The sequence below is a fragment of the Nicotiana tomentosiformis genome, chromosome 3 (genome assembly GCF_000390325.3).
Source record: "Nicotiana tomentosiformis chromosome 3, ASM39032v3, whole genome shotgun sequence".
Classification (NCBI taxonomy): Eukaryota; Viridiplantae; Streptophyta; class Magnoliopsida; order Solanales; family Solanaceae; genus Nicotiana; species Nicotiana tomentosiformis.
In genome coordinates this window covers 143,838,950-143,855,987 of record NC_090814.1, presented here as the reverse complement: position 1 = coordinate 143,855,987, position 17,038 = coordinate 143,838,950, and the positions used below count along the sequence as shown (strand labels likewise).

At 41.4% G+C, this 17,038-nt stretch overlaps 2 protein-coding genes and 1 non-coding gene across 3 annotated transcripts; 1 reads left to right on the top strand and 2 right to left on the bottom strand.

Annotated features, from left to right (window-relative positions):
• Window positions 1–670: 670 nt before the first annotated feature.
• LOC104085493 (protein THYLAKOID ASSEMBLY 8, chloroplastic) lies at window positions 671–1,607 on the top strand. Its single transcript, XM_009589536.4, has one exon. It carries the CDS (start codon window positions 758–760, stop codon window positions 1,454–1,456), a length of 699 nt encoding a protein of 232 aa, XP_009587831.1. The 5' UTR covers window positions 671–757; the 3' UTR covers window positions 1,457–1,607.
• A 955-nt stretch (window positions 1,608–2,562) lies between these two features.
• TRNAS-CGA (transfer RNA serine (anticodon CGA)) lies at window positions 2,563–2,644 on the bottom strand. Its single transcript has one exon. It is a non-coding gene; the product is annotated as a tRNA-Ser (tRNA).
• An 8,203-nt stretch (window positions 2,645–10,847) lies between these two features.
• LOC138908619 (uncharacterized) lies at window positions 10,848–11,645 on the bottom strand. Its single transcript, XM_070199298.1, has 2 exons — window positions 11,589–11,645; window positions 10,848–11,513 (listed from the first exon to the last, which is right to left on the bottom strand). The coding sequence occupies exons 1-2, from the start codon at window positions 11,643–11,645 to the stop codon at window positions 10,848–10,850; spliced, it is 723 nt and encodes a 240-aa protein (XP_070055399.1).
• Between the last annotated feature and the right edge of the window lie 5,393 nt (window positions 11,646–17,038).

Below are 17,038 nucleotides of genomic sequence, written 5' to 3'. Positions count from 1 at the left end.
AGCCCGTTATCGACCAGTCATGCCCTCAATTTTCAGGAGTTTTCATTTGGCTTCTACTAACAGTAGTGACAGCCCGGGCCAATTGCCATAACAAAGCTAGTAAAATTTTCTTTTTTACTCTAAATTTGTTTGGAATAATTTATTAAAAAAAAGTTGGTTGGAGCAGTTGAAGATTAAAGCATCTATAAAAGATCACAGTGAATCATGGGATAGTTTGATCAAAGATAATCAAAGCCACTTCGTCTTCCGTTATTTATTTTCCTTTTTCTGATATTATTTTAGAAAACCTGCATACATATTTCTGTAATTTCCTTTGATGGTATTATAGAATGGTAAATTTCTTAAGGATACACAATTTATTGTTGGGCTTGAAACTCTTTTACTTCTGTTTCTATTTTAATTTTGCAGAATTATTTTTTTCAAACAGTCTACTAACAGATACATCCTTTAATCATGCTACGTACTTCAGCTTAGATAGAACAGACTAGCTACATGAGTTCAATCTTAACGTTAAAGGTCTCTTTGATTAAAAAAATGAGCTGAAACAGAATTCATAAGAGAAACTTGAGTGTATAAATGTAGTCTATATGAACTATAGGGACCAAACTGTAACTAAAATAAAACTAAAAACCTACCAAAGTTTTTTTAAAAGAAGAGGCAAAACAAAATTCGGGTTTCTGAAACCCGTTCCTTTCCTAATTTTAGGTTTGGTATAATTCGATTCACACCCTTGTACCAGTGGAACGTAATCCCATTCATGGCATCCTCTGTATCCACAAACCTCAATTTCCTCTTTCAACATTCTTCAGTAATCCGTCCACTGAAATCTACCACCAGAAGACAATTCTCAGTGCGATGCGGCGGCCCCAGAAGCAATCGTGGACCTCTAGTCAAGGGCCGAATACTGAGCATAGAAGCAATCCAAGCAATTCAAGCTCTAAAACGAGCCCAAAGAACCGACCCGTCCCAAATTGAAGCTCAACTTTCCAAAACCCTCTCTCGTCTCATCAAAGCAGATCTCATTTCCGCCTTCAAAGAACTCTTACGACAAGACCTTACCGATTTAGCCCTCAAAGTTTTCCCAGCCGTTCAATCTGAATGCAGTGTTCCCGATTTGGGTCTTTACGCTGACATGGTTTTAGCTTTGACTCGGACAGGTTTGACTCAACATATTGATGATTTGATTTGTGATTTAGAGAAAGAGGGTACAATTCAAGTTGATGATAAGGCGCTGGTGAGATTAGTGAGGGCGTTGATTGAAGGTGAACAGGTTGAATTGACTGTTAGAGTTTATGAAATGATGAAAAGGAGTGGATGGGGTTCTGGAATTGAAATTGATGAATATGTAGCTAAGGTTTTAAGGAGGGGTTTTAAAAGGTTTGGGAAAGAGGATTTGGCTGATGAGGTTGATGGACAATTACAAAGTGTGTCTCGTGTAGTTTTGGGGAAACATTAGATTCTGAAATTTGAGAACGAAATTAGATTACTTTTCTTTATCCATTGTAACACTAGTATACATTGTTTTTGTGTCCCTCCTTAATATCCTTTACCAATGATGATGATAACTGAGCTTTGATTCTAATGAAAATATTACCAAGTTCATGAAATTATGCTAAAATTAGAGGTCTTTACCCGTGCTTAGAAATTAGGGAAATGCAAATATAAGTTATCTCATTGTCAGGGGGAATCCAAATCTTTTTTGCAACTTTTATTTTTTGAATTTACATCTCTAAGGTGCAAGACTCGTATATAAAGATAACAATAGCTACTGCTACTAACGTTAATAGGCACTTTACTATCCATAAACAAAGAATAGTTTCTTGTCCACAAACAAAGCATTCTTCATAACCAAAGCATTGTTCTTCGTTATGCTGATCTTCTAAATGTTCCGTGGTGTGTCAGGTCGCACTGGATTTTTGCTTTAGATATACAAGTGTATTCATTGCGAGAAAATGACAAAAAATAGTCCCTTATCTTTGGCAGTAGATTCAAAATAGTCTCTTAAGTATCACATGCTCAATTTTGGCCTTTAAATTTGTCAAAACTAAAGTAAGCACTTTTGGTCTCCACTAGATATTTACCAAATTTTGATTCTAAAATTTAGTCGAGCTATAGAAAAAATAATTCTAACGACCAAAAATTACACCTCAAAAAGCTGCATCATACTCCATAAATAGACCAAAAATAACATAAACTGCAAAAATTGCACTTCCAAATAGAGTTCTCATGAAATATTTTATATTTTTACATTTCCGATTAATTTTAAAAAGAAATAGGTTGATAAATATTTAACAGAAATCAAAAGTAATCAGTTTTGACAAATTTAAAGAACCAAAATTGCTAAGGTGATACTTCAGTGACTATTTAAAACCTATTGTCAAAGATAAGGGATCATAGTTTTTATTTTCCCATATTGCCACTGCAGCGCAAAATAGAGGAAAAACTGACATTAACCAAAAAGGAAAGAAAGGAGGTTCTTATTGAAAGGAGAAAAAAATGTGGATAGAAGTAGGATGAGGGGAAAAAATGTGGATAGGTGTAGGATGGAGGGGAAAAAACCAACGTCGACAGCAGGATTCGAACCTGCGCAGGCATAGCCCAACAGATTTCGAGTCTGTCTCCTTAACCACTCGGACATATCGACACTTTCCACTTTCAGATCCTTAATGCAAAATATAACTCAATACCCAAGATTAATTATGCATCTGGTTTACATTCACAAAAAGGTTAAAAATTTACATCCTTCTATACTTAGATATTGGGGAGTCACACGCCCCACACCTTGAGGAGTGGAGGAGGATTATTTGATCTATGAGAACCCATTAATTGTCTAAAAATTTTATCCATTTATTACACTGGCTAAATTTTTCAATAACATTGAAATGCGCGAATCAAAATCATGTATTTGATGCGAAGCGTGACCAAGGCCTGAGTTAAAAATGTCTCTCTCTGGTTATATTGTATACTGCAAGATTTTATCCAAAAAGATGTTCGAAATTGTTGTTATATTAGTCTCGGATCAGTTGGCAGCAGTTTCCCTTCACAAATTGTTTGTACCCAGAACAACTACTAATGTATATGCCACTTTGAGCTACGCAAATAGGTTTCATCAATTTCCTTTTGACCAAATCGGTAATTATTATTGTAAGAAGCTGAATCTTTAACATTTTGTGGTGTTAGAATTTGTATACGGGTGAAATCGAGCCGGTGAGCGTCCCGATTTCCCGGAGAGATAAACAAAGCAGGGTCGTGAATGTAAGGAATCGAAATCAGAGCGTGGAGCCTCTCGTATTAGGGACCGAGCAAAACACCTGCCCTCGGAGCCATCGGGACCACGTCCACCGGGTCCGGTTCGTGTCCCAAGACCTCCAAGAACTATACCAAACAACCGCACACGACTAACAAAGGACCGTGATGTCCGTGCCCAACCAGATATCATGGCACGAATCTCAGCCCGTATCGGCAGAAAATCAGTGATTAGCAAAAATGAAGATTTTTACCTTTCTTAGAATTATACCTAGGGTAAAACTCCCCTACTATATATAGGGAAAATTTATTATTCATTAGAGACACTGTGACGCGCATACCAAGGCAATATACTTCTATTTCTGAAAACTATTCAAAGTTCTTATTCTTGTTCATAAGTTCTTCATAAGTGCAAGCTCGGAACTAAAGGCAGGTTCCTTGTTAAGCCATTAACCGAAATCGGACTCATTTTTATCATTGGTTTGGTCATTTATTACGTCTTTATTTGCTTATTCTAACGTTATTAATCACTTGTACTGAATTAATCCACATATCCTTAAAATCACGTATAAATTTAATTGTTATCCGTTTTTATGGGTAAACGGTTTGGCTCCCACCGTGGGGCTAAGAATAATAGTGGTAATTTGATACAAATTTCCATAACACACTTTGTTTTACGCTTGTTCTTTGAGATTTTAATTTCAGATCAATTTAAGAATGTCAAACTCTCAATTTGCTCACTTGAACGTTGATGCTAAGTCTGGCAACCATGGCGAGAACAACAATATAGTGCCCAGCAACGAGGCGTCCCATATTGACCCCAACGGTGTTCCGGCCACGGACCCAATCGATGGCAACTTACATGTGGCCATCGACGCAAACTTGCCTACCGATCCCCAAAACAGCGTTCGCGGAGGAGCTCGATCAACAACCCGGGGTACGCACGATGGTGAAGGCGATGGGATCAATTTACGGATGATTTTCAAAATGTTACAAGCTCAACAAGCGGCGATAGCCTAGTTGCAGAACCAAAGTCACGCCTCCACCAGAGTTGAGCTCGAACCATACCTGAAAAATACCCAAAGAAATGAATAAACCACAGAAAGGCCGGGTGAAGTTAAATCCGGGACCAACCCCGGAATAATAAAGATACTTGAGGAACTGACAAAGCGGGTGAAATCAGGGGAAAATAAGATCGAAGCCAACGACAAAAAAGTAAAGACCTATAACTCTAGGGTTGATAAAACCTCACGAGCACCCCCGATATTGAAAGGCCTGAATTCCAAGAAATTTTTCCAAAAGCCTTTCCCTCCGAGCGCGACACAAAAGCCAACCCTGAAGAAATTCGGTATACCCGAAAATCCAAAGTATAACGGGACTACGGATCCAAATGAACACATGACCTCCTACACATGTGCCATCAAGGGAAACGACTTAGAAGATGACGGAATTGAGTCAGTTTTGCTGAAAAAGTTCGAAGAAACCCTGTCGAAAGAAGCCATGATATGATATCACAACTTACCCCCTAATTCCATTGATTTGTTTGCTATGCTTGCAGATGCCTTCGTAAAAGCTCACGCCAGGGCCATCAAGGTCGAGACCAGAAAATCAAAACTTTTCAAAGTGAAACAGAGAGAGAACGAAATGCTGAGGGAATTCGTGTCGAGGTTTAAAATGGAACGAATGGACCCGCCTCCTGTTGCGGACGATTGGGTCGTTCAAGCATTCACTCAAGGACTCAACCCCCAAAGCTCCTTGACCTCATAGCAGCTGAAATATAATTTGATAGAGTACCAGTAACTTGGGCCGACATCCATAACAGGTACCAATCGAAAATCAGAGTCGAGGATGATCATCTCGGGGCCCCCTCCGAGTCCGTGTATCCTACCAGAACTAATGACATGCCTAAAAGAGTCGTCGATCATGAACCAAGACCGAATAGAGATTGGTATTAACCGTATAATAGAGATCGAAGGGGTAGCAGATCCGGACGTAACCCTGTGAGGAATGAAAAAAAGAGCGATCGAGGCCATAATAGCCGGGGACTTATGAGTAAAAATGGTTTCGACAAGCCACTCGAGGCCAGGGAGGTACCGAGACTATCGAAATACAACTTCAGTGTCGATGGTGCCGGCATCGTATCTTCCATCAGACGAATCAAAGATACCAAGTGGCCTCGTCCATTGCAATCCGACCCTGCCCAAAAAGACCCCAACCTAATGTGTAAGTACCATGTCACTCACGGCCACATGATCGAAGACTGCCGACAACTAAGAGAAGAAGTGGCTCGGTTATTCAATAACGGGCACCTCCGGGAAATTCTGAGCGATCGAGCCAAAAATCACTTCAAGAATAGGGACACCAACAAACAAACTGAGCAAGAGGAACCTCAGCACATCATCAACATGATCATTGGTGGAGTAGACGTTCCCTAAGGGCCAATGCTAAAGCGCACTAAAGTATCCATTACAAGGGAAAAACAAACTCGAGATTACATGTCGGAGGGGACCATCTCTTTCAATGATGAGAACACTGAAGGCATCGTGCAACCGCATAATGATGCACTGGTAATATCTGTACTCATCAATAAATCTCGAGTTAAGTGTGTGTTAATTGATCCATGTAGCTAGGCCAATATCATCAGATCGAGGATCGTAGAGCAGTTGGGTCTGCAAGACCAAATAGTGCATGCAGTTCAGGTTCTAAACGGTTCAACATGGCATGCGAAACTACTAAAGGTGAGATAACCCTGCCGGTGAACACCACCGGGACCATTCAGGAAACGGAGTTCTACGTGATCGAAGGGTATATGAGATATAACGCCCTATTCGGAAGGCTATGGATTCACAACATGAGGGCAATGCCCTCGACACTACACGAGGCACTGAAGTTCCCCACGCGGGGAGGGATCAAGATGGTTTACGAAAAGCAACCAGCCACAAAAGAAATGTTCGCAGTCGACGAGGTGATCCTGATGTCCGCACTCTTGACATCAAAGAACCCGGAGCCGGTTAGGAAGAAAGAAACTAAATAGCAATCACCAATACCAGCCCTGAACGAACTGGACACGTAAGAAGCGGGCGAGGATGATGATTACGGAGTTCCTAGTTCGTTCATCACCCCTGATGATTCTGATGCCACCAAATCAATGGTCGAAGAGCTGGAGCAAGTCATACTGATCGAACACTTGCCCGATCGGAAAGTATACCTAGGCACAGGGTTAACTCCCGAGCTCAGGAGAAAACTTATTAATTTCCTTATAGCTAACGTATATTGTTTCGCTTGGTCCCATCTAGACATGACATGGATCTCGCCAGAAATAACTACTTATAAGCTAAGCTTGGATCTGAAGTTCCACCAGGTTAAATAGAAGAGGAGGCCTCAGTCTGAAGTTGAGCATGCATTCATCAAAGATGAGGTATCTAAACTCCTTAGAATAAGTTCTATTCGGGAATTTAAGTACCCGAATTTGTTGGCTTACGTAGTAGTAGTGTCTAAAAAGGGAAATAAATTAAGGATGTGCGTAGATTACAAAGACTTGAACAAGGCATAGAATAAGGACATTTTTCCTTTGCCTAACATCGATCACATGATCGATGCAACGGCCGGGCACGATATACTCAGCTTTCTTGATGCCTATTCCTCGTACAACTAAATCCGGATGGACCCGAGCGATCAAGAAAAAACTTCCTTTATCACTAAATTCGGCATATATTGCTATAACGTAATGCCGTCTGGACTAAAAAATATCGGTGCTTCTTATCAACGCCTAGTAAACCGGAGGTTCGAAGAACAAATAGGAAAATTAATGGAAGTTTACATTGATGATATGTTAGTTAAGTCCCTGCGAGCAGAGGACCATTTGAAATATTTGCAGGAAACCTTCAACATACTGAAGAAATACAATATGAAGCTAAACTCGGAGATATACGCATTCGGGGTCGGATCTGGAAAGTTCCTTGGATTCATGGTGTCCAACTGAGGGATCCAGATCAATCATGATAAAATCAAAGTTATAGAAGATATCACCGTAGTGGACAATGTCAAGGTCATTCAGAGGCTAACCGGGTGCATAGCTGCCCTAGGCCGGTTCATATCGAGGTCTTCCGATAAGAGCCATCGATTCTTTTCATTATTGAAGAAGAAGAATAACTTTCTGTGGACCCTAGAGTGCCAACAAGCTTTGGAAGAACTCAAATGGTACCTTTCGAGTCCACCATTGCTCTATACTCGGAAGGCAGACGAGTAGTTGTACCTGTACTTAGCTGTATCCGAGATAGAGGTAAGTGGAGTCTTAGTCTGGGAAGAGGAAGGTACGCAATTTTCTATCTATTATGTTTAGTAAAACTCTAGGCAAAGTCGAAACAAGGTACCCTCTCCTAGAAAAATTAGCTAAGCCTCCAAAAAGTTAAAGTCGTATTTTCAATGCCACCCCATATGTGTCGTAACTTCTTACCCACTAAGGGGACGGTTGGCCAAATGGGCCGTAGAAATTAGCAGGTACGATATCGAATATTGGCCCCAGACTGGCATCAAATCTCAAATTTTGGCAGACTTTGTGGCTGACTTTACGCCAGCCTTAATACCCGAAGTCAAAAAGGAATTGTTGTTAACCTCAGGGACTTCTTCGGGAATCTGGACCCTCTTTACGGACGGTGCCTCGAATGCAAAGGGGTCCAAACTCGGTATCGTGTTGAAGCCATCTACGGGTAACACAGTTAGGCAATCTATTAGAATAGTGAAATTGACTAACAATGAGGCCGAGTATGAGGCCATGATTGTAGGTCTTGAATTGGTTAAAAGTCTGGGGGCCGAAGTGGTCGAAGCTAAGTGTGACTCTTTCCTTATGGTAAATCAAGTCAACGGGACATCCGAAGTAAAAGAGGAATGAATGCGAAGGTACTTAGACAAATTACAGTTAACGTTGCATCGTTTCAAGGAGTGGACCCTACAACACGTACCTCGAGATCAAACTAGCGAAGTCGATGCTCTAGCTAACTTGGGGTCATCGGTTGATGATGATGAATTCAACTCAGGAACAGTCGTACAACTTAAATCAGTAGTAGAAGAAGGCCATGCCAAAATAAACTCAACAAGTTTAACTTGGGACTAGAGAAACAAGTAAATAGACTACTTAAAGACTGGGAAGCTGCCCTCAAATCCTAAAGAATCGAGAGTTCTGCGCAAGAAGGCGGCCAAGTTTAGCTTATTCGAAGGTACTTTATTCAGAAGAACATTCGATGGCCCACTCGCCATATGCTTCGGGCCGGGAGACACCGAATATGTTTTGAGGGAAGTTCACGAAGGCACCTGCGGAAACTATTCGGGGGCAAAATCTTTGGTTCGTATGATAATCAGAGCCGGCTATTACTGGATCGACATGGAGAAAGATGCAAAGGACTTCGTACGAAGATGCGATGGCTGTCAGAGGCATGCACCAATGATCCATCAACCCGGAGAGCTACTGCATTCGGTCTTGTCACCTTGGCCGTTCATGAAGTAGGGAATGGACATTATCGATCCCCTGCCGTCGGCACCCGGTAAGGCTCAATTCATACTGTTTATGACCGACTATTCTTCTAAGTGGGTTGAAGCTCAAGCATTCGAGAAGGTCTAGGAAAAAGAAGTCGTCGACTTCATTTGGGACCACATAATATGCCGGTTTGGAATACCGGCCGAGATAGTGTGCGATAACGGAAAGCAGTTCATCGGCAGCAAAGTAAATAAATTTTTTGAGGACCATAAAATCAAAAAGATCTTGTCAACACACAATCACCCTAGTGGGAACGGACATGCAAAATTAACTAACAAGACCATACTTCGTATACTAAAGAAAAAGTTGACCGATGCCAAAGGGAAATGGAAGAAAATTCTGCTCGAAGTCTTGTGGGCGTACCGTACAACCTCGAAATCTAGTACCGGGGCCACTCCGTTTTTATTGGTCTACGGTGTCGATGCACTAATATCGATCGACGTGGGAGAACCGAGCCTCAGGTTCTGATATGCGATCGAAGAATCAAACGGCGAGGCCATGAGCACGAGCCTGGAACTATTGGATGAGCGGCGCGAGGCCGCCCTAGTCCAGTTGGCCGCCTAGAAATAACAGATAGAAAGATATTACAACCGAAGAGCCAACCTCCGACACTTCAATATCGGGGACTTGGTGTTAAGAAAAGTAACACTACACACCTGAAACCCAAACGAGGGGAAGCTGGGATCGAGTTGGGAAGGACTATATCGAGTCATCGGGATTAACGGTAAGGGTTCATACAGACTCGAAGGGGTAAACAGTGCACAACTACCAAACAATTGGAACGTAACACACTTAAAGCGATACTACTGCTAAGGTACGATCTCATTCACCTTTTTAATATTACGAATCGGACTAACACTTGCAGGCAACAACCAAAGGAGAATGTGACTATTAGGTTTGAAAGCACGCGTTGCACTCTTTTTCCCTTGAACCGGTTTTGTCCCAAATGGATTTTCTGGCAAGGTTTTTAACGAGGCAACAATAAATCGTACTAAATTAGAATCGAAGACCGGTTTTAAATTGGAGTTAATGGTATCATCAACAGTATCCAAGCCCTCTCAAGTTCGACCTCGAATACTGGGGGCCATCACCCTTGGGTCAAGCTTCTTAGCAAGGAAGGAAGGAAACTTTGCGCTTGAATAGTTTAGGCTCGGTGGTTAGGATTTATTGTATGGGCCAAACGGTCAAAGTGAATTGTGCCGACGTAGGTCATCTTAGCCATAATACAAGCTTTTACACGCTTTCAATCTTGTACGTTACACACAGAAATGAAAGGAAGTTTCTACCTTGCTATTACACACTTTTGCTTCTTAAAAGTGTCGAGCCTAAGGGCTATTCCCACTCGGGGACTATCGAGCCCAAGGTCCTCCCCTATACGAGCCCAAAGGGCTACCCTCACTCGGGGATTGTCATCCGAAATAAGTTCGGGTGGCTCGGGTTATCGAAATCCGGAGGCACAAAACCTATTAGGAAGTGCCTAAACCTAAAAGGCTACGACCACCCTAAAAATGGTTCGGGCCCATAATCAAAACGTAAGACCTTAAATTCTAAACCTGTTAAAAGGTTACCCTCGGCAAAGGCATCGTCTAAAAATATTTAAGCAAGCATCTTGGAAAAACTTCTGGTCACTCCGAGTTTTCAAAAGTTTTGAGCAAAAATTGCATCGTGGACGGGTTTTGTTCGGAGCTCCGAATAATGACTTATTACTATGTTTGATACTGTGCTAATACATTAGAAATATTTGTAATTATAAAAAGATGCTAAGATAGTAGACACTTGAAATTTCCGAAAGGGAAAATTTTTTATATATTCCGGAATATCTTTACAAAGGCCCAAACAAATGGCCTCAACAAAAAATATGTACAAAATACAAAAACTAAAAACAAAAATCCTAAGGCATTTACGCCCGATCTTCGCCAGAGCCCGACTCGTTACCAGAACCATCGGGGCCTTCGAATTCTTTGGAGCCCTCTTCACCTTGGGGTTCACCTAGCTTCTTCGCCTCGACCTCACGTCTTTTTGCCTTCTCGATCTCGGCAGATAGGTCGAAGCCTCGGGCATAGATTTCTTAGAAGGTCTCCCTTAGGGATAGCCGCCTCACGTACTCAGTAGTGGTCTTCAGGCGGGCCTCAGCTGCTTCAACATCGGGCTTGTATTGGGCCACCATCTCGTCAGCATCGACAGAGTTTATCTCCAACTTGGACCTCTTTATTTCAAGCTCCTTACCAAGGGCATCCCATTCAGCGATGGCCGAGCCCAGTTGTGTTCGGAGATCCTCATTTTGAGCCCGTGTATCAGCCTTCTCCTTCGCCACCTGATGTTGAACTTCCACCGAGGACAGCTTGGCCTGGGCGGTCTTCTTCTCCGAGGTCAGCAAGTCCATCTTGCTTTTCCACCCGTCGGCTATTACTTGGATCTCGTCCATCTCCTTTCGGAGTTGGTCGATCTTCTGCTGGACCTGCAAGGTATTGTTGTTAGCTACTACAACCGAACCCTCGTTTCTAGCTTCAAAAACCTTTACCTTTTCCACCAAGTCGGTGTGTTCCTGCCTTAAGGCAGATGCTTCTTTCTGAGCTACATCCAGCTCGGCCTGGAGGTTCTTAGTGACCCCTTTTTGTTGCTCCCTGAGAAGTTTGTACATGTCCCTTTTCTGGGCAAGCTCCTTGATCTTGAGTTCAAGCTGATTAACCTCAACCCGGTACCGAAGTAAACTCTTGTGGTGAAGTACAGAGGCCTGCAAAAAGGCAAAAAATGTGAGAAACATCAAACACGAATAACAATAGATCAATGGAAAGTAATGATTCCTTACCCGATTCAGCGTCTGCTGTGCCTCATTGAAAAGGAATGGCACATTCACCTCATTCATTTTTGTCTGGTCCTTCTCGGTCACCAGGCATCAGAGGTAGCTAGCTATCCCCACACCTCAACATCCTCTAGGATGGTCAGTACAACCGATATCTTACGACCGGGGTCCACACTCGGAGCGGGGAACTGATTGATCAATTTCGGGCTCGAGCTCGGCCCACCAACTTCTGAGGATGTGTTCTTCTTCGAAACTTCCAGATCGCCCAGCCCGGAGGAGTCTTCCAAAGGAGACGATTCCACGCCATCGAAAAAGGAGTGAAGGGAATCTTCCGTACCATGGACCCCCTCATTGGACTTCTCCTTTCTCGCTTGGGCCTCCTCGAGCATGGACTCAATTGTAACACCCCAAGAATATGGATTTGTTGAGAATGAGGGTTAATAGTATGAAAAACATCATTTGGACACTAAAATATATGTGCAACATGTTTTGGGACGTATTAAGGATGTTTAGAAATTAGGAGAAATAGTTTGGAAGAAGTTGCAAATGTAAGTGAAAAAGATGTGCAAAGTCGCACATCATCCGACTTTGAACGAGCATAACTTGTATGTTATAAAATGTTTTCCCATAGTTCTTGGTCCTAAATTGTAGCTCTTTGACTCTAGTTTTCAACGAAGTAAACCATTAATCATTTGTATATTTATATAAAGCATTATAAGCATTTTAGTGAAAGGTGTCTAGTAGGAAAAAACTTAAATCATGAGGTACAACCTGTGATGCGTGAGGTACAACTCATGACAGCAGCCAACCTGCATAAAACCAGTGACGGGCAGCCTCATTCTTTGGGGATATTTTAAGTTGGGGTTTTGGGATAAATTGAAGATTGAGCTTGAGACTTTGTCTACTAATCAAGGTAAGTTTTTGGAGTACTTTTGAGTTAATTACTACTCCTAAATACTAGTATTAACATAATTCAATCTTGAAAGTTCTTAGAAATCTTCAAGTTGGTCAAGAACACCCCAAAGTTGATTTTCAAGATTTGGTCTTCCTAAGGTAATTCCAATAACTCTAACACATTTGATTATGATTGTTTATAAAAGCTTACGATATTTATTACGAGTTGTAATGATTGGAAGGTTAGATTATGAAACCATAGTTCATGGCGTGAATAATGCTCTTGAAGAAATGAGGGAGAAGATGAATAGTGTCCTTGGAAATGGGAATTAATGGATGCAATGAACCTATTGAATTATTTGTCTGCTAAATTGAAAGTGACAACTAGGATTCATCCAAATTAAATTGTTTAGAAATACTTATTAGTTAAGGAAGGCGATGAATAGTGACTTGGCGGCGTTGGGTAGTTAATGTAGTATCATTAATAACTTCAAATGCACATGAAATGCTAAGAAAGGGATTGATTAAGGAAAAAAGTGAAATGTATGGGTGAATTGAGATTCTTGAAGGCTTGTAGATTATGTTTGGAGAAGTTTTGATGTATTTGATGCCTTTAAATGTAGATATCGACTTTTGGATATCTTTGAGCATTTGAATCAAATTGGAGATCGTAGTATTATTTTGAAGCTTAGAGTTAAGGTAAGTTGATTAAAACTTACTCTTTCTCTAAAATCATGTTTAAGTTAATACATGAGATTGCTTGTAAATGTGCATCCGTACTTGTGGGGACAAGCGGGGAAGGATGTCATCATATGTTTTGAGTTGTGTTGCATATAAAAAATCTTGTTGTTTTATAAAATAAAAATCTTATATGTAAAGGCTTGACGGCAAATGACGCTTGAGGCAAATATTATAAGTTTTATTTAAACTTATGTATTGAAAAGGATATAAAATGTTTGAGTGCTAAAAATGTATTTTCATGAAAGATATTTCTTTTTAAACGTGATTAATAAATACAATTTGATGTATCTTTAAAAGATGGGTAATAAATTACTAAGGGCTTTAACATGAAAAAGATTTTGTATTTGATTTTGGTCAAATTGTTTAGTTCTGCCATGAGCTATAATTTAATAAAATAGATCCTTTGAGGCTACTACGTTATGAATCTATTTTTAGAATATTAAATATTTTGGGAGTTACTTGTGTTCACCGAGATTGGCTTCGGATATATCGTGTTTGTCATCATGAAACTACACGTACTGGTGTAGGCGTAGATGGCCACTTTGTGTTATAGACTACGGCAGAGTGCTCTTCCTCGAGATAGTACTATTTTGTGCTATTATTAGCATGGCTGAATCAATTCGTGAGGCACTACGATGAGACGAACTGAGCAAGTAGGGTATATGATACTTGCCGCTAGTAACATAACCTAGTTGACTTTCTTGTGTCGGTGATGGTATAGTACTCCCACTGAAAAGATAAACAATTATTTTCTTATGTTTAGGCCTAAGGAGCTGGAAGTGATTTCAGTGACTTAATGCAATTGGATTTTTTTAATATGATTGATATAGATATTTTAGAAGTTTATATTTCACTAGTTTTTTATTTAAAATAATAAAAAGCATGAATTGATATAATTATTATCGTTTCATATCAAATATTGGTTGCATTAATTTTGTAAAAACTTGTCCCAGTAGCTTGAGTTAGAGAGAGTCTATGATACTTATTGAGTACCATGGTCGTGTACTCAGCCCTCAGGAGCCCTCTCTAGGGCCTTACTTAATTTACATATTTTAGGATGAGGTGTGACACATGACATATGGACAGGGATAGGATGATTCTCTTCCTGAGGTATATGGTGAGGCTCCACTTTATTCCGTGGTAGCTATCATATTGTTCTCATTTTCTTTTAGTTAGGAATTATCTTAAGTGTTTACATCTATTCTTTAGTAGAGGCTCCATAGATAGTTATGTTAGGTGGTATGATGAGATTGTACACAACATATATGAAATAATATATACTTTATTTTGATTTCATTATTCTTATGAAATGCTTTATGTATGGTTTTGATATGAAAAATATTTCATAATTTGATTTGAAAATATATAAATTTTCTAATGGCTTCCACAATAAATTATTTGTTTATGCATATGGTTGGGGTATATGATATCACATGAGTTGGTTCACTCGATTCGGGTAGTGTGTCGAGTGCCAGTCACTTGTATTTGGGTCGTGACATCAGTGTAGGAGGGCGTCCCCGAGATCTCAATTATACCGGGCACTTCCATTGGAGCAGAGCCGACATCCTGGGGAGTCTCACCTCGGGTATCCATATCGATCTTTTGAGTTGGAGGGGGGGTCGATATCACGAGTCTCCCCCTCAAATGCCTCCGATTCCCTGGGATAAGTCATCACATGGGTAACAAAAATAGGTTCATCCTCCGGCTCGTCCCTAAGCCGGAGAAGAGAGTTGGAATCTGACACCCGGGAACTGGAGCCCCTCCTGGGCTTGCGGGACACCCTTTTCTTTGGTTTCTTCACCTCGGAACCCGAAGGTTTTCTCTTCCTTTTCTTCTTTTCCTCAGTAGCAGCAACAGAGGGATCAACAGATGGGGGCACATCCTCATCCCCCTCCAGAGGCCTAAGTTCAGTGGTCTTAGGCAAACTTGCAATAACAAAGGGGAAGAGGAGATAGTGTAACGAAAGATAGAAACATGGCATTAGCTATTGAGAAAGAGGTCTTACCATGAGAACATGCCTCCCATCGGGTCTTCGAGAGTCCGCTCCATTTGCGCTCGAAGTACGACATCTTAATACAGATGCCCTCGATCTATTCCTTTAGTTGGGGAACCGCATTCATAACCGGACGACAGCTACACAACCACAAGCATGAAAGAGAAGAAAGAAATTGAAGAAAAAGAATTTTTGACGTTTAAAGAGAGATTGCACTTATGAGACACATTCCACTTCTCGGGGAATGGCATGTATTCGGGGGGAGTCAAATTCTCGGTCTTCACTCGAATGAAATATCCCTGCTAGCCCTGGTCTTTGTCTTCATCGATACTCGAAAAGGGGGCCTTGCTTGCCTGGTGAGTAAGCTTGATCAGTCCCCCTCAGAATATTCGGGGACTGTATAATCGAATAGGTGATCGATCGTGAACTAACAAGACTCGGTCTCGTTCCCAAAGTAGCAGAGGAGGATCACGATCCTCCATAGTGATGGATGGATTTGCCCGAGGCATACCTCGTACCTCTTGCAAAAGTATAGAACGATTGGGTCCACCGGGCCCAATGTGAAGGGTTAAGTATAAGCACTTAAGTACCCCTCCACCTGGGTAGTAACATCGTCTTCGGGCCTGGGGAATACTACGTCATTGCCCTCCCAATTGTAGTCCTTTCAAACTATATGAAGAACGTCTTCAGTCACGGAGCATATGTACCTCAAAACTCCTTCGCCCCGGTCCTATTTGCATGAGGGCTTCTCGACCTTAAAGTCGTCTGCAATTGAGCAGCCCCCAGTAATGAACACTTTCAAGGGAGGCTCGGGGCCATTCATTACCAACCACATCGGGGGAAGCCGTTTCGAGATTGACTACTTCAGGGGCAACCGCCTCAGTACCAACAGTCGGCTAAGAATATGAAGAGGCAACTTGTTGAGGAACAGATTTCGATGTTTTGGCCATTGTTATCTAGGGGAGGTTTTGAAAATATGAAGAAAGAATGCAAAGTTTTAGAAAAACAGGTTTTGAAGATGAAGAACAAAGTATGAAGATTTGAAAAATTTTTTGGTAAAAACCTGAAAATCTCAGCGGAAATTAAAGAATAAGGATGAAGATATGAAGGTTTGGATGAAGTTTGATGATAGCTGGAAAACTCGAAGGTAATAGCTTGGTCAAATGTAGAAAAGGAACAAATGATTGAGGCTTTTATAAGAAAAAGGCGACGCTTCGCATTCGGGGGCAACCAGAAGATGAGTGACACGTGTTTGAAGTCAGAACGACGTGACTGATGGGATGTTTCGGCTCCCTCGTCGTAACGTACGGAGGAAGGAACCGAGGAGCATCTGTCGTTTCCCTTCGTTTCAACAAGCCTACTATCTGAGAAACGAGGGGACTATCTGTATACGGGTGAAACCGAGCCTAGTATGCGCCCCGATTGCCTAGGGAGGCAAACGGAGCTGGGTTGTAAATGTAAGGAATCGAAATTAGAGGGATGAGCCTCTCGTATCAAGGCCCGAGAAAAATACCTGCCCTCGGAGCCATCAGGACCATGTCCTCCGGGTCCGGTTCATTTCCCAAGACCTCGAAGAACTTTACCAAACAATCGTACACGACTAACAAAGGCCCGTGATGTCCGTGCCCAACCGGATATCACGACGCAAATCTCGGCCCATATCGGCAGCGTAACGACCCGGCCGGTTATTTTGAGAGTATTAGCCTGAACCCCTATTTATTGCTCCCTCTATTTAATTTTTGGGTTTTATGACTTTCTGGGAGGATTTGTCTTTGGTTTCGGAGTAAAATTGGGACATATAGTCCTTAAAATGGAAGCTTAAGTCGTA

Excerpts from the sequence above, each read along its gene's own strand:
- LOC104085493 (XM_009589536.4), top strand. The coding sequence starts at position 758 with ATGGCATCCTCTGTATCCACAAACCTCAATTTCCTCTTTCAACATTCT.
- LOC138908619 (XM_070199298.1), bottom strand. The coding sequence starts at position 11,645 with ATGAATGAGGTGAATGTGCCATTCCTTTTCAATGAGGCACAGCAGACG. Across the intron at positions 11,514-11,588 it reads CACAGCAGACGCTGAATCGG|GCCTCTGTACTTCACCACAA; the intron begins GTAAGGAATCAT and ends GCCTTTTTGCAG.